This window comes from Calonectris borealis, chromosome 2 (genome assembly GCF_964195595.1).
Source record: "Calonectris borealis chromosome 2, bCalBor7.hap1.2, whole genome shotgun sequence".
NCBI classification, from domain to species: domain Eukaryota; kingdom Metazoa; phylum Chordata; class Aves; order Procellariiformes; family Procellariidae; genus Calonectris; species Calonectris borealis.
The window spans coordinates 59,242,557-59,266,162 of NC_134313.1; the positions used below are offsets into that span (position 1 = coordinate 59,242,557).

Here is a 23,606-nt window from a genome sequence, read left to right on the forward strand (position 1 = left end):
GCGGCCGCCGCGGCGCAGCGGGCGGGCGGGAGGGCGGCGGTGTGCGCGCTGGACACGCTCCTCCGCGGCCGCTCCTCGGCGGGGAGCCGGGCCCCCCGCGCCCCCCGGCCCTGCCCCGGGCAGCGGAGCCGCCGCCGCCGCTATGAAGCCGTGCGAGGAGGAGGAGGAGGAAGGGGGGGCGGCGGCGGCCGGTGGCGGCGGGGACCCCTGGAAGGAATGCGCGGAGGTGGCGGTGCAGCTGGCGCTCCGCGCCGGGCAGGTGAGAGCCGCGCCGCGGCCAGCCCCGCTCCGCTGCGCTCCGGGACGCTGCCCGGCGGCGGGACGGGGCCGCGGAGGGGCCCGGGGAGCGCGGGTAGGGCTGCCCCGCGGCTGGAGCATCCTTCTCCCGGGCGGTTGTACCGGGTGCGCTTCTAAATTGAAAAAAAAAAAAAAAAAAAAAAAAGGAGCCGGTCGTTCTGAGGAAAGGCCGTGTGGGCACTGGGGTGGTGCGGCAGAGCTGGGGAGGAGGAGGAGGAGGGCGGCAGGGCTCGGCAGCCGCTCGGCCGGGCTGTGCCCCGCTCAGGCGGGCCGCCGCCGGAGCCCGCGGCCGCTTGCCTCGGCAGCGGGAGGGGTGGCGGCAGCGGGGCCGCTTCCCTCGGGGGCCGCTTCCCTCGGCCGCTGCAGTAGCGTCAGGGCCAGGAGGCGCTTCGGGTGAAAGCAGATTTATTTTGTGACTGGGAGTATTTTTATTTAATTTAAAAAAAAAATGAGGTGGAAACATTTGTCAGTGTGAAGGTGCCTTAGTAACTTTTTCAAATATACACCGAGTGTTTATTCTGCTACTGCAATGTTTTGGAGCATGCTGTGATGCTAAGGTTGAATTCAGGTACAGCTGAGGGTTTATGCCTTTGTGCATTTATCCAGAATATTGTGTATTTACCCATTTACCCATTACAATACCAGCATTTGTTTTTTAGCAGCTTGTGCAGAGAAAAATAGTCGTGTCAGGGAGGTTTTGTCTTCTTGTTACACCAGTGTCTTCAGAGTGACTGAAATTCACTTGTTAGAGATAAATCAGCAGTGGCTCTGCGAAGATCTACGGTAGCTTATTTAAGATCTGTGTTTCGACACAGCAGAAGGTTAGTCATCTCAGGAGACATCCTGGCCCCACTGTGTGCAGCAGCAAGACTTCCACCGACTCTAACAGAGCCAATAAGTGGGATCAGCAGATTGTTCTGATGAGAAATTGGGTAAAACACAAACCTCAGCAACATGTATTTCTCTTCTGCTTCCATTCTACTGTATTTTGAAACACATGTTGTACCTGTACACTATGATTTAAGGAACCCCCTTTTCTATCTTGAGTCCAGGACCTGTAACTTTTCCTTAGTATGTGTTATTAAGCGTATTTTCTCCTTAGTAGAAGACAGACAAAGCTGAACAGAATGCCAGAGGAGAGGAGACTTGTTTCAATAATACAAAGAATAAATGGATAATCCAAATCAGGATGACAGGTCATGCTCTCACAGACTCTCCAAACGGCAGTTTCTCCAGCATACTCATTCTGCCAGCCATTTCACAAGAGAGGCTCTCATGACTTGCTCAAGCTTCCACACCTTATTTCTCAAAATATCAATTTGTGAAGACAGCCGTAACCATCTCCAGCCATTTTAATTGTCCAGAAGATCGCAGCTGAGTACCTTTTCCTGGAAGAAGTAAACATTGCAGAAGATTAATCCTTGCATCTTTTTAGTTCGCAGTTTGCCATCGCTGCCTTGCAACTAGCAGGAAATGGCCGATTCCTTGGCAGGCCAAATTTAAACCAGTCAAGGATTTTGTTTAAGTAGGACTTTGAAACTGGTTAGGGTTTCTATTAACTTTGTAATGTTAAGGAATGTTTTTCATTACGAAAACCATCAGAGATCCTTGTGGGAGAAAAGGTGCAGATAGGGCTGTATCTTTTACTTAAATGTCAATCCCCTTCCAGCTATTCCCAAAAGAAGCTAGAGATAAGAACACCAAATGCAGTGCAACATAGGTTTGATGGGACTGGATTTTTGTTGAAAATTGACTGATAAAATTGAGTTTTATTTTGGTCACCAAAAATAGTCAATTCCACTGGTCAAGTTCATCTGTTTCTTCTGCCTTTCTTCCCAGCCCTCAGACCTCTCCACCTTCACCTCCATCTCCAGAAATCTGCTTGCACTCTCTGTTTCTCCGGAAATCCATCCCTGCATGAAATTTTGCCTTTCTTTTAAGGCCCTCCAGCCTTTCTTTTAAGGCCCTCCATTTCCCAGGTCCGTGGCAGGTTAGGAAGGCTTGGAATCATTGGAAAGTGTCTGAAAGAGTCTTGGTGCAGAGGCCAACCCGAAGAAAGGCATGCAAGTCAAGATTTTGGATTTCTAGGAGAAGTTAGCCAGTAATAGTTTCCTGGTCTCCCCTTTTGGCTTACACGACCATTTGGTTTACATTGCATCATGTTTCATGAGTATAAGTAAAATATATCTTCTTTCCAACAGATAGGCATCTATGCTCTGGAATAGTTTCTTCTAAACTTAAAAGGCCGATAAAGAAATGATCGCTTGAATATGTGTCAAAAGTGATGTTGCTGGAGTAACTTCTATTCCCAGGTTAAAATCATTGTCTCTCTTGCCCGTCCTGTTACTTAGTTCCATTACTTTTATGAAATATCACAGGCTCTCATTTAATATATGTTGCTATTTCATAATGAGAATAGCCATGGTTTTGTAATCTCTGTAATTGACCTGCATTAAAATTATGTCTAATTCGCTCTGTAAGACCACATATAACTGCACTTTTTCAAACATCTCTTCAGCTTTTTCTGTGAGTAAACTCTGCTTGCTATGTTCATGAGAGTACGCCTGTTGGCTTAATACGACTTTTTGCTAAAGAAAAGCAGGCACAACTAGTTTCTGCATTTTGATTCTATTGAGAGCACTGAGTAATATTTGCACAGTTCTCTGCAATTACAGTTAGAGAAACTTCACCAAAATGAGTAGACGTGCATCCAGGTGAAAACAAGTCTAAGAAACTGAGACTAGAAGCACTTCAACAAACTACTTCTTTTTTTTCCCCTCTTTTTTTTTGTCAGAAAATTATTTTATGAAGCATAAGAGACCTAGCAGAATCCCACTAAAAAAAGGCAAAATTTCCACTGATATTCTAAAAAGCCAAGATTTTTTCCCCCTGTATTTGCTCCCAGGGGATATTGTTAAGCTATTTTCTGTGGAACATGGACAGATTTCTTAGCAAACCAGATTGGTATTTCCTAAATTATTTGCAGGTAGTTATGCTTTTTATCTAGATGTTTGATTTTACCAGTTAGCAAATATTTCAGGACAGTATTGCAAGCAAGTAAATCCATCTTGGAGCTCCCAGAAGTGTGTGGTGAGTACAAGCAGTATGGTGAGATGAAATATCTAACACAAGCACCTCACTGTAGATGGCTCTCCTGGCACATACTGGGGGAGAAGGCATCTTAGCCCTCTGTCCTCTTCATTCTTCTTTGTATGAGTTAATGTCACAAAGGTGTTAGGAAAGGAAGAGTCCAGGACCATGACTGCACTGAGCCCTTGTGGCTCCATTTCCCCTGCTCCGTGGCAAATGAGTAAGGGAGCTGGGTCTTGCTCTGTGATGTGGTCTTCATGCATGTACTGGTGTAAATGTCCCTCGCTTTGCATAACCCCCAAATGCTCCCAAGCAGGGTATTAGGATAAGATCTAGCCAATTCTTTATTAGAGGGGCAGCATGGGCTAAAAGTGTTAAGTGACTCTGCTCTAAATAACCACACTCCCAAAAATCAGCTGCTTAGAAATTGCTGTAAAATCTCCATAATCTAGGGGCAACCTAGAATACAGTGGTAAAGCCTAGTAAAATACATTTACAGCCAAAATACAGCATCTTGGTTGCTAGTTTCATTGCACAACAGTGATAAGGAGCAATCAGCTGTTTTCATTTCATCAGCCTGTAGTTCCTTTGGTCTTCCACTTACCTGCTGCCTGTTACCTGGAGAGAGACTTTTATGGAACTCCACACCCAGCTGGGAAGACCAGACAATTGCAGTAGGTATCTACAAACCTTATCGTAAGGCTTCCACAAGGAGAGGAGCTGAGTGATGCTCTCGAAGTACTCTGAAGCACCAGGCACTAACACTCTTTGTAGGCAGATGATTTTTAGGGATTATTCACCATAAGTTGAATTTTGGACCGCTCTGAGCTATTTGACAAATTGTGAAGAATAAAAGCTGTTTCATCAATGATGCAGGGAACATGATCTTTGTGTGGGACTCTGGCTTGGACTGCATACCTGTACAAGCTGATGCGAATGCATATGAGTACCTTTTGTCAGACACTCTGTAAGAGGCAGACAATTAGCAGGGACCTGTCCATCCTGCGGCATCGCCTGGTACTGCGGGTGAGCTAATACAGATGGGGTGCCCATTTGTGGCTGGTGACTTCAGCACAGCACCATGACTTCTCTCCTGCTCTCCCCCCAACACACCGGTTGCACAAGAGGTGGGGAGAAGCAGTCCATTGCAGGGCTGAGTAATGTGTGTCACAACCCCTCGGCATGGGCCTGCATGGCTTGAGGAGGAGATGGGCGAGAAGGCTCTCGGCCACCACCTCCTATCAGAGTCACACCCTTGGCTGTTCAAAGTGACTGGAGCCTCAGGTTGGCACATGCAGGTCACCAGAGAAACGAGCAGGGTGGGTTTTGTTTGACGGCGGGCACATCAGCCAGTCTAACCACCTCCTGCTGACAGAGAGCTACGGGGCAATAGGAGAAGTTACAGAAGTGGTGAATTTTAAGAAAAGCTTTTGATAAGAATTTTTCCATGTAATTTCCATGTAAGGGCATTATGAATCTGGTTACCATCAGGCTACTACAGAACCCTCTGGGAAACCAGGGCATTTTTAATGGCTGTCATATTGGTGAAATATACCAAGTAGGATCCTGCAAAACTCCAGTTTTGGACCTGATAAATGTTCAGTATTTTATGAAGGACTTGAATGACAGAGTATATACCAGCCCGCATATAAAACCCACAAAGAGATCAAAGTGAGAGGAATGGTGAGCATTTTGAAGGACAGGAATCAAGTTAAAAATGGTCATGAACAACTGGAAAAAGGATCAGAAATGAAAAATATTAAATTCAGTGATGAGGGGTGCAAAGGATTGTATTCAAAAAGGAGAGATCAAGTGCCAGAGCACATGATGAAAAGCAACCGATTGCAGAGCACGTCCACAGGAGAGAGCTTTCACCTCCGCTCTTTTTGCAGCAAGACGCAGGTGTGATCTCACTCCCCTGCTGAGCGGTGGCACATACTGATTTAGACGGCTGCAAAAATCAATCCACTATGTATTAAAATTGAGTAAGAGTCAAGAACGTGGCACTGCTAAAAAGAAATTCAAATCTTCTCTACTGAAAGGAGCATTTAAGGCAAGAAATGAGAAGTAGTATTCCTCATCTATTTGACTACGTGCAGTTCTGAGCCCAATTCTAAGCATTTACTTATACAAAGGCAATCTAAAAGTAAAGAACAATTTAAATAAAAGGCTTCAGCAGTTTTTTAGAATACACAGCTGAGATGGTTGGAGTGTTTTGGATTTTGCTTTGGACAGAAGAGGAGCCCAAGGGCATTCCTAGAACTGCGCTTTTATGCCTCTATGGTAAAGCTATCAAGAAAACCATGCAGGGCATGGAATAAAAAGATTAAGTGTGGTTAATATTTTGATATACAATAATGAACTTTAGCAACATCTCAAACCAAAAAGTATTAACCTACCCTCACGAGCTCAGTAAATAGGCATAACTAATGTTTTACAGCTCATGAAACAGAAACATTAGTCCAGATACCTTCCGTACTAAGGCAACAGTCAGCAATATCCATTACTTGTCAGAACAATGAGCACACCCTTCAAACGTAGTATTTCATACTACAAAAACCAAGAGGTGAGACTGAAATTTGGGAGTTGCTGGTTCCCTTTCCAATGCATAATACAGCAGAACTGTTTTCTTTGGTCATCAAACACTTCTCTTTAGATGGTTTTAAAATATTTTGATCAATGGAAATTTAGTTAAACAATTGAAATACATAAGTTTTAGAAGGGACTTGGGATATTGGTCTTGTTGGTGCTGGTTTTAGTTAATATAATTCTATACAAATAAATGGTGCGTAATTTTTACTTTGTTTTGGTTGTCCTAATTTCAAATAGTTTATCATTTTCACTGATTAAAAAATAAGTCAGCTCATTCTGCAAATTGAGCATTATCATCCTGCCTCCTTATTTTTCTTGTTAGTGAAGGAGTGGAAAAAAACAGAAAGAAAATGGGAAAATTGGGGAAAAGCTTTTATTAACTGTTTTCCCATATGTGCATTTGCACTTGATGTGGTTTAGTTCTACAGTTTCTAACAGTAAAAGCCTTGAAAAGGAGATAAAGACTTTTCCAGAAGATAATCCAGGGTTAGATCACTGGTTCCATATCTGGGGAAAAGTCTAAATTTTTGTTTTTGTTAAATATATAGCAATTCTTTGCGAACTAGTGGGTGGTCAGCACTTGAAGTTCCAAAAACCCATCTCCACAAGAAAAAATAAACTTTGTGTGACTTTGTTGGGAAAGAAAGAAACCAATGGGGTTTGCCTTATTGCATGCTTTTTGAAGTAAAAGAGCAGTGGGATATTGGCCTTGTAAATTAAAAAAAAAAGAAAAAGGGGTTTCGTGAAAAATCCCTGAGCCTCAAGGCTCCTTCTTAGGTGTATTTTCTGTAATTTCCTAAAATGTGGTGACTACCATCATCCTTCTATTCCATTAGTTGCATCTCATTCACCGATGCATTTCTGAACTGTTGAAAGAGGTTCTTGCGGAGTGATTCAGAATGCCGTGTTCCCAGAGACTACTTATTATCTCAGAAGGATATTTAGTCAGAAGAATTAAAACAGGCTCTGGTAGAGTTGTTTTTCAGGATTAGCTGTAATTTTTCAGTAAATATATTATTTTAGTGTGCACGGGGTGAATGGCCAACAAATCTGATTTGTGAATTTCTGTTTCAGATTATTAGGAAAGCTCTAACAGAGGAAAAACAAGTGTCCACAAAGACATCTGCAGCAGATCTAGTGACAGAAACTGATCATTTTGTGGAAAATTTAATTATTTCTGTTCTGAAAGAGAAGTTTCCCTCCCACAGGTGAGTGCCTATAGAAAGAAACTATCAATGGTCTTTTTTCCTTTAAGAGCTGTATATCTGACTGGCATTTAAAGGTAATTTTAAAAGTCTATATCTCTCTCTTACATATTAACCTATTGCTGTTGGACACTTTCATAGGACTCCTTTTTAAAAAAGTACCACTTCCCTATACTTAGTACCTTATATTTTCTAATAGTTATGTTTCTTAATATATGTATTTAATAGTAATGTTTCCTCTGTAGGGACATTATGTATGAAGGTTTCATATGACTTTCCATGATTTTCAGGATACTGATCTGTTCTCTATTATATAAGAATTATGCTATCTATTAAAATATAGCTGAAAATAATGGTAGCAAAGGTCCCATCCTGCAGACCTTTCCTTCACTTTCTTTTGCCATCACTCATAAGCATTTGCCAGATCAGGACAAGTATCGTATTTAATCACATTTACCTTGTGTTGTGTAGAATCCTAAAATCAGTGACAAGCAGGGTTGTTTATCATCATTTGATGTGCATGCATAAACAGGATATAAATTACTGTATTTAAAAATAGATCAGATTGTTGACTCCCCTTGAATTATTACGGTCAATTTGAAAATAACAACTCCTAGCACATGCACAGATTAGAGAGAGGTTTTGTATTAGTTGGCCGGGTTTGGTTTGATGCAGAGACTCTGCAATTGATTTCCACATTTGACTTCAGTCCATAAGGATAAAATTCATCTTCCTGCAGAGCCAGGGCAGAGCCTGTGTATCCCTTAAATACTGTATGACTTCCTTCTAACTGTGTGCATCTCTAATGGAGATGAGCCTTGCACTCCAGCGCTGCGCAGAAATCAACAAAGATGAAAGTCTGGAGGGCTCAGCTACTAATCTGATTGTTGGTGGTGCTGCTGGGAAAAAAAACGCCGTAAGAAGGAGTAGAAAGAACATTATATACTAAATATGCCTTCCTAAATACATGTTGTATGTGATCACATATTGAAGCAGTACTGTACACATAACATGTGGTTCTTGGCTGCAATTCTCAAGAGAGTGCCAGGCTTTACAAGCCTATTATTTGTGTAATATTCCTTCTACTATTGCTGGCTCTGCTCTTTTCTCATCTCCACTCTTATGTTGTTTTTTTTTTCTTCTTGAACAGTCTGGCAGAGAACATAAAACACACACATTTCACATAAAATGAGAATCATCAGAAGCACTCGAGTTACTCAGAATGGGAACAAAAGTTGTAAGGTCAACAGAGACCTAGGAACTGAAAAATCTCTGACTTTATTAACTCTGTACAGTTAACTTCTGACTTTATAAGCAAATGAAGGAATTGCCATTTTTTCAAGACAATTATTTTTTGCTGATATTGGTTGTTGGTTGTGGTTCAGACAGTGAATGCATTTAGATTAAACAACAGATTAAAACTAGATTTAACTAGACTAGATTAAAACACTTGCAATGAGGAGTCTACAGTAGCAATCAAGGTTTAAATTAATGTGCAGTGAAAACATTAAAAGATCATTTAAATTGTGTTCAGCCTGTCGCCTAATCTGGCTGTTGAAAGCGTCACTGAAGATTTCTGTTATTTCTTTTTCTCTTAAATCATCTTGATTCCTACATTCTCTGAATCAAAAAATGTACCTTAGGAGTTAGAAAAATTAAAAGGGATCTCATTAGAATCTGTGCCATTTGCACTGTGGCAGTGATGAGTCTTGAGATACTGGAAATGTACTCAGAAGTAAAGAGAAATATCAGGAAAACCTGTCAAAAAGGTAATTCTGTCCCATGTTTCTTTCTTCTTCTCTCTGCTTGGCTAAGTGATACGTATCATCCTCATTCGTGCTTCACCCAAGTTTTCATCTTTGCCCACTCTTTGGTACTTTGACATGCTCCAAGCAAGTCTTTTCAAAAGGATTTTTTTTCCGGTAGATCTTTGAGTTGTGGGTAAGCACAGCCAGAATATCAGGGGCTCCTGTGTTACTGTTGCACAAATTGTCATCTTTTGTTTTAATTGTCGCCTTAATCCTGTAGACATTAAAATCAGGACACAGCCATTACGGAGGGTGACATCCAGCTCTAGCTGCCTGGCTTTCTGCCCTCAGGCCCCCAGAAGGAGATAGGTGAGGGATAGCCCCAGTTTGAACCTCCTGCACTTGACTGGGTATCACTCCTGCTGCAGTTTATGCTGTGCTGCAGTTCCCCTGCTGTTCCAGCAATGAATTTCAGAGTGGCACTGCGGTATGAACAGATGTCCACTAAGGCTAGGCTAAAATTACTGGACTCATTTTCAGTGGGAGGAAACTTTAATCCAGATTTGAAGAGAAGTCAACAGAGCTGGCAGGCTGGCATATTAAATTAACTACTGTAATAAGATAGCTACCCTTCCCACTTCTCAAGCTGTTCCTAAAATTTGGTCTCCAGTACTTCAGGCTGAATGTTTTGCTTAGTTTTCATGTTTTCACAGGACAGAGCGCCACGCTCAAATATAGAGCAACACATCTGATGTTACCGGTACCCAGTACTGTATAACAGAAAGGGGCTTATTTTAACTTATTAGCCCAAATTTCATAAAATGTGCACCTGATTTGTCCTACATCCATTTTGGAAGAATTGTTCTTGGACATCAAGACTTTATCAATGGCACTGCTGTGCCCCGGCTTCACCTTAGCATTTCTGTATGTGAGGACTGCAGCGTCGCACCCTGCTGTAAGGAAAAGGCAAGGGAAAGACTTAGGATACTTGAGGGCAAAACACCTTACACAGAAATACTCTTGTCTTTAAAGAGGTTCCCATTTCACCCTTCTTTGACTGGCAAGACAACGGCTACAGTTCAGGCTCTGGCTGGGGGAGCTGGCAGAGGGTTGAAGCAGAGGCATAATTTATGGAGAAGATGGACAGTCTGAGATGGGATGTGAGGGTGCTCCATCTGGAAGAAGATGAGCTTCCTCTGCAGCCAGCAGCACAGCCAAAGCGTATGGTTGGGTTTAGGTGCTAATTACAAGATTTGTAAAAGCAAAAGTCAAATGATACAGCACCAACAGACAAAATAATGGAATATTTAGAGCAAGGAGTCTGCAAAGTGTTATGTTGACTGAGAATTCCAAACACTTGTTCAAGTCTCTCTCATTTCTCAGTTACACACTAACACTTCGTCCTTCAGCTGTTATCTTTAATGGGGATGAAAATAGTAACAAACACTTCCTAATTCCCTCTTCATACCAACTGGGGGCCCATAGTGCCATCAAAATAGTCCCTTTCTACTGAGGAAAAGGCAAAGTAGCATTTGGAAAATTCAAGAAGTCTCCTCCTGTGCTATCTGCAGAACATTTTAAGCTCGTGGTTGCAAGCATTACAAGGTGTCGTGCAGCACATGTTGAGGGCACAAAAGAAAATAGCTGCTACAAAAGACATTTTCTCTTTATTTTATCCATTTTTTTTCTCTTTGTGTCTTCAAGAGAAGCTCTTTCATCTTCAAGCATTTGCAGGAGCTCTGAATACCACTACCAGTTGTTCGAATGTGAAACCAAAAGCAAGATTCAGTACTAGCAGTCTGATTCTGCACCTTCTGTACATACAGGACGTTATTCAAATCTGTGAGAGTAGCACCTGCACAACACGTACAGAAACAGACCCTGAGCAGTTTATGGGAGAGCAGGGATAATTAAGGTCAGCAGGAAATGTGCCAGAACTGGATGTTTCCCAGGGAAAAAGGAGGGGGAAAAAAAAGCATATCTACTAGAAGAAATTGGGACAGAACAACAGAGCAGAAGATGAGCTCGGATTTCAATGTGTGCCTTGTGCATCCAAACAACAAACAAAAAAATTAATTTGTTGATTTTCTCTGGGTCATGGGAAAAAGAAAGTTCAGCTTTGTAAACCTTTTAATTTCCTGAGTCAGACTACTGTAAAAAATTCAAGTAGGAGTGAGATTGTGGATTTTCTAAGAGTGCATTATTTCCTGCTGACTGAATTTGACTGCAAAAAAGAAGCAGCTACAGTTTGCAGTTTATATTACTTATTGCAAGAGACAGGCCTAACCCATAAAATTACATTCTGCATAAAAAAAACTTCTAGAATTCTAGGGATGCCAATTCAGATCCATTTTTGCATTCATTTGCATGACTTTCTTAATGGTATATTGGAAAAGTGAACATAAATGGAGTTCTTTTTACCATCTAAAATAGTATGCTATAAATGTGAGAACTGTCCTTCAAAGTTTCTATGAAAGTTCCCCATTCCCAACTGAAAAAAGCAATATGTGTGTTTATACATACATGTACATTTATACAAAAATTTTATGCATATATAAATGAGCTTGACTTTCCAAGTCACATATCTAAGCCAATTTTCTGGGACATTTGTTTTAATCCACACCAAATGCAGGTTTATTGCAGAAGAATCCACTGCTGCTGGTTCAAAATGTGTCCTCACTGACAGTCCGACCTGGATTATTGACCCTGTTGATGGAACGTGCAACTTTGTGCACAGGTAAGTGGACAGTGAACTGGGAAATACATAAAAAAGCAAAATGTAGCTTCTCACAAATCCTCCCTTCCACTTAAAGGTGTTTTACTCTGGTAGATTTGTTCCTTTGACTCATAAGTAGGAGTCATCCCTTTATCTTTTCGTACCTCACGTAGTGTATCTGAGGGAGTGTGTGTTTGTGCTGGAGAGAGCTCTATACTGTTATCTAAAGGTAAGCTAAAGTTTCTGCTGATTGCTTAATGACCCAAAGCTCTTGACTCACAGCTCGTTTATATATAACCGCACATTAACGTGCAGAGACTTGAGCTGAACTGGAGGAACAAGGCTGCGCTATGATGACACTTGGCCTAACTCCTTATGTGGTTGTTACACATTCCTTTTAGTAGTGGTGTTTTCTCCCTTTCAAATACAAATGCTTCGTTTTTCCTGGGAAGTACAACCATTGCATATATGTAGAGCAGAACTGAAAACTAAGTTGTACATAGATACTGGTTTTAAATTTCTATAATACCTCTCTGCAAAAAGAAATCTAGGGATCGTTACTGCAAAAATGCAAAAGTTTAATTCATCGTTTGAGTGCTAGGAGTTGTAAACTAATGACTATTCATAATACTTCTTACTTAAAACCTTAAATATGTTCTGCCTTATAGTTAGTGACTTAACATAACTGCAGTTATCATTAAAAAAAAAGGCATTTCCTTGACTTTTGGTGGAATTACATAGAATTCAAGGGAGGGGTGTCATGTCCTGGTGTTTCATGCAATTAAGTTAAATTTTCTCTTTCTAGCAATATCTTCTGGACCTTTGCTTACAGCCCTTTTTAAAATGTGTTTTGAAGAAATGAATTTATTTCATTGTTTAAAATGCAATAATTATACTTTAGTCAAAAGGCCCCAATTAAATACATGATCATCACTTTGACAAAACAGAGGGTAGAGGAACTGGTTTCTCCTTGTGTTGATGTCAGCAGCAAGGTATCTCTATGCTACTTAATTGCTGTCTCAGATGCTTGAACTTGAACAAAATGTGCTCTTAAAAGTGATGGCTTGTTGTAACAACATTAATGATTTTATACTGCATAATTCAATTACACTAAAGCAAAAAGATCACTAAAATATACAACACAGTTAGTATAAAAATCCTGATATCTTCATGTGTTTATTTCTTGCCTTCTCCAATATTAAATTACGTTTTTAAAGGAACTGACAAAGTTTAAGAGGCTGACAAAGGAGAAACAGTACAATGTCAAGAGCATTTTGACACAAGTAAAATCACAGAGCTCCATGTGGGGTTTTGTTGCCTAAGGGAGTTGCATAAGGAGTAAGTTGAGAGATTTTTCATCAATAATACTCAATTTCTTATTTTTCACAGATTTCCAACAGTGGCAGTGAGCATTGGATTTGCTGTTAACAAAGAGGTATGAAGTATGTTCTTTAAGATGGGTACCTGAGAGCTGGTTAGAAGCCTCAAAACCATGCGTGAACTTTAAATAAAACAATTTTTTTTAAAAAAATCAGCCACTACTCAGGTTTTTCCACGCTTTTTAAATGCATTTGATCATACTCTACTAGTCTAAAATCATAGTCCTGCAAAACTTACTTACACAAACTGGCTATTACAAGGCAATTCTTCCAAATTATTATAAATATTATAGGATTTATGTGGGGGAAAAAGGGAGTACTGGTGTGAGCAAGGTTTTGTAAGACAAAACCATAATGAGTTAAATATAGTGCTGCCTATTCATAATTTAAACACATCTCCCAGTGTTGTTATTATTATTGCTTCTTTCCTGCTAGCAGTATCTGTGAAAGCTAACTGCTGCTATGAGGCAGTTCAGAACTGAGTTCTATGAAGAGTGCAAAATTATGGGCCTAGTTCATTTAATCTGCCTTTGTGGTTTTCTTAACATAGTAAAATAACTATATTTCCAGCATGAGAGCTTGATTACGGGGTGGTGGGGGGGAAGTACCTAGCCTTCATATGTGCCGTTTTGAGTTTCCTAGCTATACTCATTCATGCCTAGTGCCTTTTCTCCAGCTGTTGCCGGTTTACAATTTGATCTATACAGAAGAAATAGCTATTCAAATTGCCAAGGAATGTGCCTCTTTCAGCCTAATTCCACGATCTTAAATATATGTATAGCTGTAAGTGAAGCCAGCAAGAGTTCTGTGCAATAACAACATAGTTTTCAGATGTGCTAGTGGCTCTTACTGATTTAAACAGAATAATGTTGTGTACTTCTCTAGTTAGACTTTTCAAACATGGAAACTGCAGAGAAACACTTCCATACCTCCATGCCTTTCTGAAGTTTATTCATTCCCAAAGGTCCTTTTGAATACTACATATTATTACCAGACAGCTTTCTCTAATATTTATGTTTTCTAGAACACCATCGTGATTTTGATGCTGCATATTTTGGGTTATGTAAACTAAACAAAGCTGAAACAAAAATAAAGAATGATGTTAAATCTCCCTCAGTAAACAAATGGGAAAAGCAGAAAAAAGTAGTAAGCTGAAAAGGAGCCAAAGTACACACAGGGGAACTGGCCTGAATGTAGGCCTTGAACAGTACTGAAGAAATTCCTGCAGATGTCTTCAGGGAAAGCGTCTATTAATATTGTGTTCCTCAAAAAAAACCTTGGTTTAGATGGGACCTCAGGGTAGGGAGTGAGGACAGCCTATTCTCTTTGAATAGTCTCTGATGAACACCGATGATTATTCACATTGAATGGAGGAGGGCAGCAGGAAAAGATTTGGAGTCTAGAACATCTGAGATGTTTTCTTGACCTTGTTACCAACTTCTTCTGTGACCTTGGGCAAGTCACTTAATTTTTGTGTATCTGTCCACCCTTAAATAAAATATTGCTAATAGTACTTAATCTAGGGGTAATTTTAGGAGCTGATCGTTGAAGTTTGCAAAGTGCTTTAAAATCTTTTGGTGAAAACTATTAAAGTAATGAAAATATTAAATACCTTGGGTTTAAATCAAGGGTCAAATTCTGACCCTCTTCTCATTGGTAAACAGATACTCCCACAAAAATTCCAGTGTTGCTCATTCTCAAGCTTTCATTGAGGGTCACAATATTTGGTATTTCTCTTCAAACTCCTCCTCTTGGAGTCGAGTGACTTCATGAGATTCTCACTTTTATGTGTAAACAAAAGGATTTTGCAGAGAAACGTTTGAACAAGTGACTGGAGTGTACTACGTTGGTTGAAAAGGTGGGCAAATTAGATGCATCATGAAAGGTAAAGTGCATATAAAAACACCCACTGTTAATAAACAGTGTGCCGTGACTTCGGAGTTTGGATGCCTGACTGATCATATCTATGTATTTGGGGCTGCAAGTCTTCAGGGTCCAGCCGAAGTCAGGGGGATTGCTTCTAGGTGTAACTGCTCACCACTGAAAGTAAAGCAAAGAGGACTTGCATACTTTCAATAAAAACATACAATTGAATTTGAAATCAACTTAGCATTTAATCCATTCTAATGTGAACACAAACAAGCTGCAAGTAAGAGTTTAGAAGATCTGCATTGACTTCTCTTTATAAACTGAATTTTATATGACCTATATCTCAATATCACAGTAATAGTAAAATTATTCCAGTTTATTAGCATCAATATAATCTTTGATTACATGTACCAATTAAAATATTGCTGATCTTTCTGCCATTAGTAGATGTTTATATTTATGATGAGTAATTTGAGTTGCATTCATTTCTTTCCTTTTCAAAATCTTAAAGCTTGAATTTGGTGTAATTTACCACTGCACTGAAGAACGATTATACACTGGTAGAAGAGGTCAAGGGGCATTTTGTAATGACAAAAGGCTTCAGGTATCAAAAGAGACAGGTTGGTCTAGATTTTGTTAGAACTCTAAAAGGAATATGTTAATTTTGTTTCAGAGTTGTTGCAAATCGTCATTAGGATAATGAACATCATTATCCTGATGGAAAGTATTTCACCTGCATGATAATTTTGTTGTTATGTGTTTGTTTTTTTCTGAAAAATCACAACTTTCCTCATTTTATTTTTAAAATGTACATCTGAATATGAACTATTTAAATTATTTTGCTTCATAACCATTGTTTAAAATAAGGAAGAATGAGTAGATTCACCAGTTTCATTCACCAGCTGTACACTGGCATAACTTTTTATGAGCAAGATGCAATGGGAATGGTGAATCAAATTCAGAGTACTATGGTGGCCATTATGCACTTATTTTCCAAGAAACTTGTACGTCATAAAGTGTATTATGTCTGTAGGCATACATGCTAACAGTAAAGTAAACTAAAGGATGCATGCTTCACTAGGGGTTCTTTAACAGCTTGCTCTTGTGTGTGAGGTGTGTTTCAACATACAAATAGCTAGCAACACTTAGTCAAACACTTTAATGGAATTCTTTTATTGGTAAACCAAGTCATAGATCTGTCTGTTTACCTAATGCTAATAGATAACAATGATCAGATGTGTGTAGAGAAGTTTTCTTTTAATCAATCAAAATGCAGAGGAGAACATAACACTCAGTTGTAGACAGAAGTAGACATGTGCCAAAAATGTACATCATTGTACACAGGAGATGGTAAAAATTTCACTCCAAAAAGAGATTTAATGAACTTGAAACATAGTAAATTCAATCAATTTAACATACAGATTTGTTGTAGTGCCTCAAGTAGACCCTGCATCAAAACTTCCCTGAAATTTGGGAAGTTTGGCTATTCACCTAAATTAATAGTGAGCTGGGGTCTCCCTATTTGGAGAGATGGAGCAAATTGTAAAGTCAGTGTCCCCTAAGATTTTAATCCTTGATTATACATCACATTTTTATCAGTGCTTGAATATCTCATATTTCACAAAAGCTCACGCTGGCAGAGACTATTAGGAAAAACTAAGGGTGCTCCCAGTTGGACTGGCTGAGCCACTCTTGAAATGGCCTCGCTCGCTTTTGCAGCCAGAGAGTTCTGGTTTCCAGCTGAGCAAGGAACAATTTTGGCACATGCAACTTTTGTCCTCCTTTCTCTGGATATCCAGTCTATGTGGGTGTCTAGAATATAGCAAGGGTAGTGGATTCTGCCCTTCCGAATGCTTTGAAATTTTCCTTTGTTTCGAGAGATATCATTTGGTGGTGGGTAATTTCATCAGTGAAGATGGATCTTTTTTAGTCTCACTTCTATTGATGTTTTAAGGGTATAAAATCACAGTTGCTCTTTTCCTGTAAGGACTGTGGCTTCAGTGAAATAAACCTACCCTGGAACAGAGAGTGTGTTTCCCTGTACCTACCACTGGAGCTCAAGTAGCCTTCACAATGCATGATGTGTTGGAGATCTAGGCTGTCATGTTACTTCATGCCTTTTGTTTTCAGGAAATGTGACTGTTATATAACATCGATCTACACTATACATTCATTGTTCAGATTTAATCATTTGAAATCACAGTCCAGGCAAACACTGTTCTTTGTCAGTGCTAAATTTTGTAGAGGTCTGGTATGGAGTCCAAGCAGTCAGGATACACTTAAATGAAGGATCCTTCTTCCCTTTGATCTTGAGCGATACTTTCTTCTCATGCTTAGATTCAGCTCAGGCCTTACATGTGCTAATACTGTAAGTGTATTTTCTTCTTTTAATCTTCTGTGGTCAACAGAATTGGTCTTTTCCTCATAAATCTATCCATATCACTGTTAAATCTCTTCTGCCAAGCCTCCTTATTTTTCTGGCCTCTATCAGAGTGAGGAGTAGTCAGTAAATTTTCTCTTGTACCTTGAATTCCTGAAACCCCATTGACTCTCGTGATCAGCCAGCTCCTTTTCCTAAGCAGAGGCCTCCCTCTTCCTTGCCTTAGTCTCTTCATCCAATTTCTACCTGTAGCCTTGATGAAAATTTAAGAGATCCATTTATGCGTTAGAAATATATTTAATAACTCAAAAGAACAACTGTCTTAGTCATGACCTAGCTATGACTGGTATGGTGTGAATGCTTGGTGCACTTCAGCAATGAGGCGTGCATTAAATGTTCTGTAATTATAAATTGAGTCTGTTATGCAAAAAGATCTAAGGCTTTCGCCATCCAGAGTTTTCAGTGGTGGCTAAACACCAAATACCCTGCAGCGTGCCTGGATTGGTGTTTCTGTATTTTAATGCAGTAATTTAAAAAGCGGTTGTTAAATCTATGTTTCTACAGTTAAGCTTTGTGATACCCTGTAACTTTTAATCTAATTACATACCTGTTACTCACCAACCATTTACCGCATTGCTTGAATCCATAATGTTCCTCTGCAATACTAAATTCATTGGTAGCCTGTTTAATTAAACGATGTCTCACACCAGCCTAATTTGCTTTTGAAAACCTCCTTGCTACTTCTGCTAAGAATTTTCAACTCACACAATTAGCTGTAACAACCAGGTAGACATTCCCTATCTGAATGAATGCCTAGCCTTTTAACCCAGGGCAGAAGGTGACACCTGACACTTGGGCACAGCCTAGTTAGTAAGTAATCAACCGCTAAACCTTTGAGTTTTGTCATATCTTTAACGCTTCCGAGTTCAGCTGGCACAGCAGAAGCAGGGACACTTGGCATTTGATCAACCGTCTCCACCTACGTTGGCATATGCTTGTTATATACTAGCAATATTCAGATCTCACGTGAGGACTACTTCAACACCTTGCAAGTCACTGTGAGTCTCTCCTTTGACTGTACACAAGGCTGATATCCTCGTCTGCTGTAGGTCAGAATTGCCCTTGCTGAACACAATACAAATGTAACATTCATATATTATTATTAATTAAGATACTGCTTTAGTTTGTGATAAGAAAGGTTTTTTTTCAGTCATAAGGTGTCTTCAGTCTTTGAAATGTCAGAATGAAAGGGAGCTATTACTGGGTGACGGCTGATTTAGGTAGAAACTTTTCTTTCCTCTTACTGTATTCCCAAATGTTTATCATTTGTTAACAAATTACATTAAAGGTCCCTATTCAAGAACCATCCTGTTTTCAAACATGATTAGATTAGCATCATTAATAGTTACTAGGTCACTGGATTATTTGTCGTTGACTGCTAATGTTAGTGAATTTGCCAAAAGCTGACCGGTCAATGAAATGAAACAACGTATGGAAAGAGAAGGAATGTAAGAATGCATTCTTGTTTTTAGTCTTCCTGTTCTTTTGTTAAAAAGTGTGTTTAGATCAGACCATTTGATACGAGGAATCTAGTCTTGCTTGAATTTTTATGCAAAGTTGTCATTTATTTTATGAAAGAGTTTTGGGTAAAAAAAGGGACGTAAAAATTGTTTTTCTGTGAAAAGTCCATTAGTGTTTAATTTAAAAACAAATTTCCAGAATCTACTTGGAAGCTGTTGAATTAATGGAAACAATTACCTACATTGCAGATATCTCGAAGGCCTTAATTTTAACAGAAATTGGTCCAAAACGTGACCCTGCAACTTTGAAATTGTTCCTTGGAAACATTGAGAGATTGCTCAAGGCCCAAGCACACGGGTAAGATATTTTACAATATATGTCTCACATTTGTGTCCAGAAGTCATTAAAAAACCAAACAAACAAAACAAAAAAAACCCCGTACGTTGCACATTTTGCAATCTCGACACACAGGTTGAAATCAAAGGCATTTTCTGCTTTATGTTACTGTGTCCCTTTCTCGCGGGGTTTAGGGTCCGTGTCATTGGGAGCTCGACCCTGGCTCTGTGCCATTTGGCATCCGGCGCTGCAGACGCCTATTACCAGTTTGGGTTACACTGCTGGGACTTGGCAGCGGCAACTGTCATTATTAGAGAGGCAGGTGGTACTGTGATAGACACTTCAGGTGAGTGAAATATCCTTGTTTTCATTGACTTTTTGGGGACTGAGTGGCTATTTTGGGGCAACTTGTGTTAGCTCAGTACAGTCCTCCTCCTGTGGCTCTATCTCATTTCTAGCAGTATTCTGTAGAAACGTCTGTGCTCTCCACTAGACTCTGGCTGGTTATTCGTAACACACTGATGTAATTCCAGCCCGGGGTTTCATCACATCAAAGGTCTTCTGAGTCAAACTGTATTTCCATGACTTTGAGTAATTCCTTTGAAGGATCAGATTTACAGTAAAGAACTAGCCCAGGAGATTGGTAGATACGCTCAGACTCTAAACAGATTCCGGCAGAGACAGCCTCCCGAGAAAGGAGGACTCTCAGGTACATGTCTGAACATATGTGACTCAGAGGGAGTAAAGGACAGCACAGTCTCCAGATTATTATTTTATTCATTTAGATGGTACACATCTCAGGGTAATGGTTTACTGGTGACCAATATGTGGATACTGTGGAAAGATACGGTGGATTAAGAAGAAGGGTATGCTGGTTGAACTAACTTCTGTTCTACCCCTTCCTGTTGCTAAAAGAAGAGAATATTGCATTTGTTGGTGGCTACTGAACAAATCTAGACAGTCGCTGCTTCTGTTGCATAATTTGGCACTGTATGTAGAATTTTCTGAAATCACTTTTTGCCAGAGATTTCCAGATAGGAGTTGCTGAATTAGGTTGTCCTTCCCACCCCAAAAGGAGCTATGTATGGAGTTGTTTCAGTGTTTCTGAACCTATCTGGTTACAGCATGGTTTATATTTAAGAATACATTGCCTTTTTACATCACGTAAGACAGTTCTCATGAATTCTTTTGTCCTCAGGGGGACCTCTGGATCTTATGTCCTGCCGAGTGGTTGCTGCGGGCACCAGAGAGATGGCTATGTTCATAGCTCAGGAAATACAAACTATTCACTACGGACGGGATGATGAAAATTAAATACTTACAATATGGAGTCTGCCCTCCTGAACTATGAAACTTTTGCAAGATGGGTGGCTTAAAGGGTACGTGATTTCAGCAGGATGCTTTCTGTGGAGATTTTCTGTGTCAAATATTTTTTATAAATTTATTACAATGTGGGAAGGCATAGGGAGATTTTTAAACCTCTAAGAATCGTGTTTCCTTTTTAATATGTATCTCTTTCAGCAGTATCTTTTTTATAAGATAGCATATTTTACTTGTAGTAAATTAGTCTCAAAATTAAGTTGTAATTTCATATCTGTGGGGCTCATATTTAGTATTTTGTAACATGCAGCTAAAAATGGAACTTTATTTTTACAGATGCAGATCTCAGGTAAATGAGTTTTAGGACTGTAGTAAGAACGAGTAGTTAAGATGTGTGCCTATAATACCCATGTTCTATGATACTTAAGAATGCAATAAAAATGACATTATTGTTTCCTAACTACATCATAGCTATATATCCGTATATATGTATATGTACATATATGTATGTCTGTGTGTATGTGTGTATACATATACACCTATACATGTATATGCATGTATACACAAACACCCCCCATGTGTGTGTATATATATATGGGTATCCTGGATGTTTACAGCAATTTAGAGAATGCATAGAAGAAAGATAATATTGAAAGTTATTTTCGGGTAAAGAGTATAGGTTACTTACGTGATTTCAGTGGGGCCTATCCAAATGGCAAATAACAGAGCTGATCATGGAAAATGTTTAATGACTTTACAAACTGTCCGGCTAGTTCTTGTTTCCCTTCATCCCTCTGCATGAGGATAAATCATACTGTCCTACAGGTCTCTGTAAGATATTCAAACTGGCAAATACTTAATACCGTAGAGTAATTATAGTTAAAACCAGGAATATTGAACTCCACTGAGTTATTCACAGTATTAACTATGACACACAGTAGGAGACCAGTGGAATAGAGCACAGTGTCAAGGAGCTGCTGATTTTAGAGAAACTTTGAGCAGAACAGCAGGATTTGGCCCCTTACAGGCAAGTTATTAAAAATATGCACATAAGATATGCATACAAAAAGTTGTGAATCACATGCCCTTCTTGCACAAAGTTGTAATCGCACTTTTTGATCAGAGAAACCTGTAAAATCAGTTACATAGATTTCCTAAATACACAGTTGTTCTCTGTCCTTGTATCTAGCATTGGTTTTAATTCCACCAAGGTGATCATTTCTATTTAGATTATTTTTTAAATCATAAGCACACGGAAAATACAAGTGTGTCCACAAAAGTAGTTGAAACTACTATTTTTTCTTTAAAAATTGAATTAAAAGGTATCTCTTTTTTGCAAGAGCGCAAATTAAATAAAGGAATGAGTCAAAAAAGCAAGTTAGTTAAAAATTTTTAACTTTTTTTATACACTGCATGTGTAGACTTTGTAAACGTGTTCAGATATCTGCTTAGAACATACAAACTAAACAATATTTTTTAAAAATAACCTTACATGTGTTTCTTGCAATGAAAAATGTTTTTCACTGAATATAACATTAAATTCTGTGTGATTTCTTGATGCTTTTTTTCACGAGAAATACAAAGTATCGACTGTCTGAAGAATGTCTAAATCCAACTAAGCATTTAAGAACTGATGGTTCTTACCAGAAAACCAACTGTCCGTCACAGTGATCAACGTTTTGTCACGGCTCCCTTTTACCCCCCCCATCTCTTTGTACCCCCCTGTTCGGAAACAGAGATTGTAAGCCCTCTGGGGCAGGGACTATAGTACTTTGGCTCTGGGTTTGCGCAGTGCTAATAGGATGCGATTCTGGTCCACGACTAGGCACTGAGGTGCTATAATAATACAAATAATAAATACTAATAGGCTCACTTGTCTCTTATTCGCCCTCCCCCCGCTTTCTGAGCACGGCGGAGATCCGAGTGACAGATGCGGAGCTCGGTGGCACCGCCCTGATCCCAGGGCGCTTAGCCTCGGCAGCCGTGGGAGCAGCCGGGGCTTTACTTGGGCTTCTGCCGTGGCTGTAAGCCCCGTAAGGAAGCTTATGCTGGCAGGGCATCAAGTGTGGTGGAAGCTCAGCCCCACTTCGTCCGCTCCCCCTCCTCACCCCGTCCCCCCATCGCTCTGGGAGAGGAGCGTGTGCGAGAAGCTGCTGCGTGGCTCCGGCGAGGTTTCCCAGCAGCTCAGCCTGCTCGTACAAAGAAAGTCTCTGACCCAGTTAGGGCTGGTGTGCGCTGGCGTCCCAGAGCTCGGCAGAGCAAGGAAATCTATGCATCGACTTCAATGGCACACACCAGCGATTTGTGAAGCTGGGAGCCATGGGAAGGGAGAGGTGCAGAAACCCATTCACAAGTTCTCATTTGTGCCCGGGACGCAGTTTTGGTTTTTATTTGGGCTGTAGTTCAAGTGTGTTAAACTGGCAGCGTGTGTGTGGAGCAGCAGTTCTCTCTCCCCCACCTCCTCTGCCGCCCGTGTGCCAGTACAAACATTTCTGAACCCTTCCAGTGGACCAGATGAGCGAAGTGATCTGCCTGTAAAGTACCCCAGTAAACAAAAAGGGGATTATTTTACAGACAGATCGTTTTCCCAAGCCAATTCAGCCCCTGGCCACCACGAGCAGCTGACTTCAGGCACCAAAGGGGGTAGCGAGGGGGCAGGCAGGACGGCTCCGTTCACAGATGGTGCCACATTACCGCCAGTTCAAAGTTTTTGTCAAAGCGCAGCCTTAAAACCACTTGACGACGCATATTGACTGAAATAAACTGTATCAGAGTTTGTCCTCCCTTTGTTTTTTCTTCCTAGCCAGATGAAACTTCGCTCAGCATGCGTGTCCGGCAGCTCTCCGTGTGAGCGCGAACATTCATAACGCAGTTAGTGCAGCACATCAGCCAGAAACTTAAATCCCCCAAAATGCTTAAACATGTGGACGCTTTTCCCCACCAGCTGTTGTAAAATGCTGCAAATGTTTTCCACTACATACATTACGGAGTACATAAGTGCATCTGTAATTAGGCATCCAAGACGGATGAAGATTTTCTCCCTGAACACTGGCACAAAGATGCCTGTGCTCTGAAAAGCGAGTGCTTCATCTGTAAGCAATCGGTGCTCAGCTTCCCAGAGCTATCCCGCTTCGTGTCTGCATCCCTCGCCGG

At 40.2% G+C, this 23,606-nt stretch overlaps 1 protein-coding gene across 1 annotated transcript; it reads left to right on the forward strand.

Moving 5' to 3' along the window:
- The first annotated feature begins 12 nt into the window (after positions 1-12).
- On the forward strand, positions 13-23,239 carry IMPA2 (inositol monophosphatase 2). The gene is made up of 8 exons (XM_075142114.1): positions 13-259; positions 7,054-7,187; positions 11,565-11,669; positions 13,038-13,083; positions 15,408-15,516; positions 19,046-19,154; positions 19,328-19,479; positions 20,332-23,239. The coding sequence occupies exons 1-8, from the start codon at positions 143-145 to the stop codon at positions 20,445-20,447; spliced, it is 888 nt and encodes a 295-aa protein (XP_074998215.1). The 5' UTR covers positions 13-142; the 3' UTR covers positions 20,448-23,239.
- The last annotated feature ends 367 nt before the right edge of the window (positions 23,240-23,606 follow it).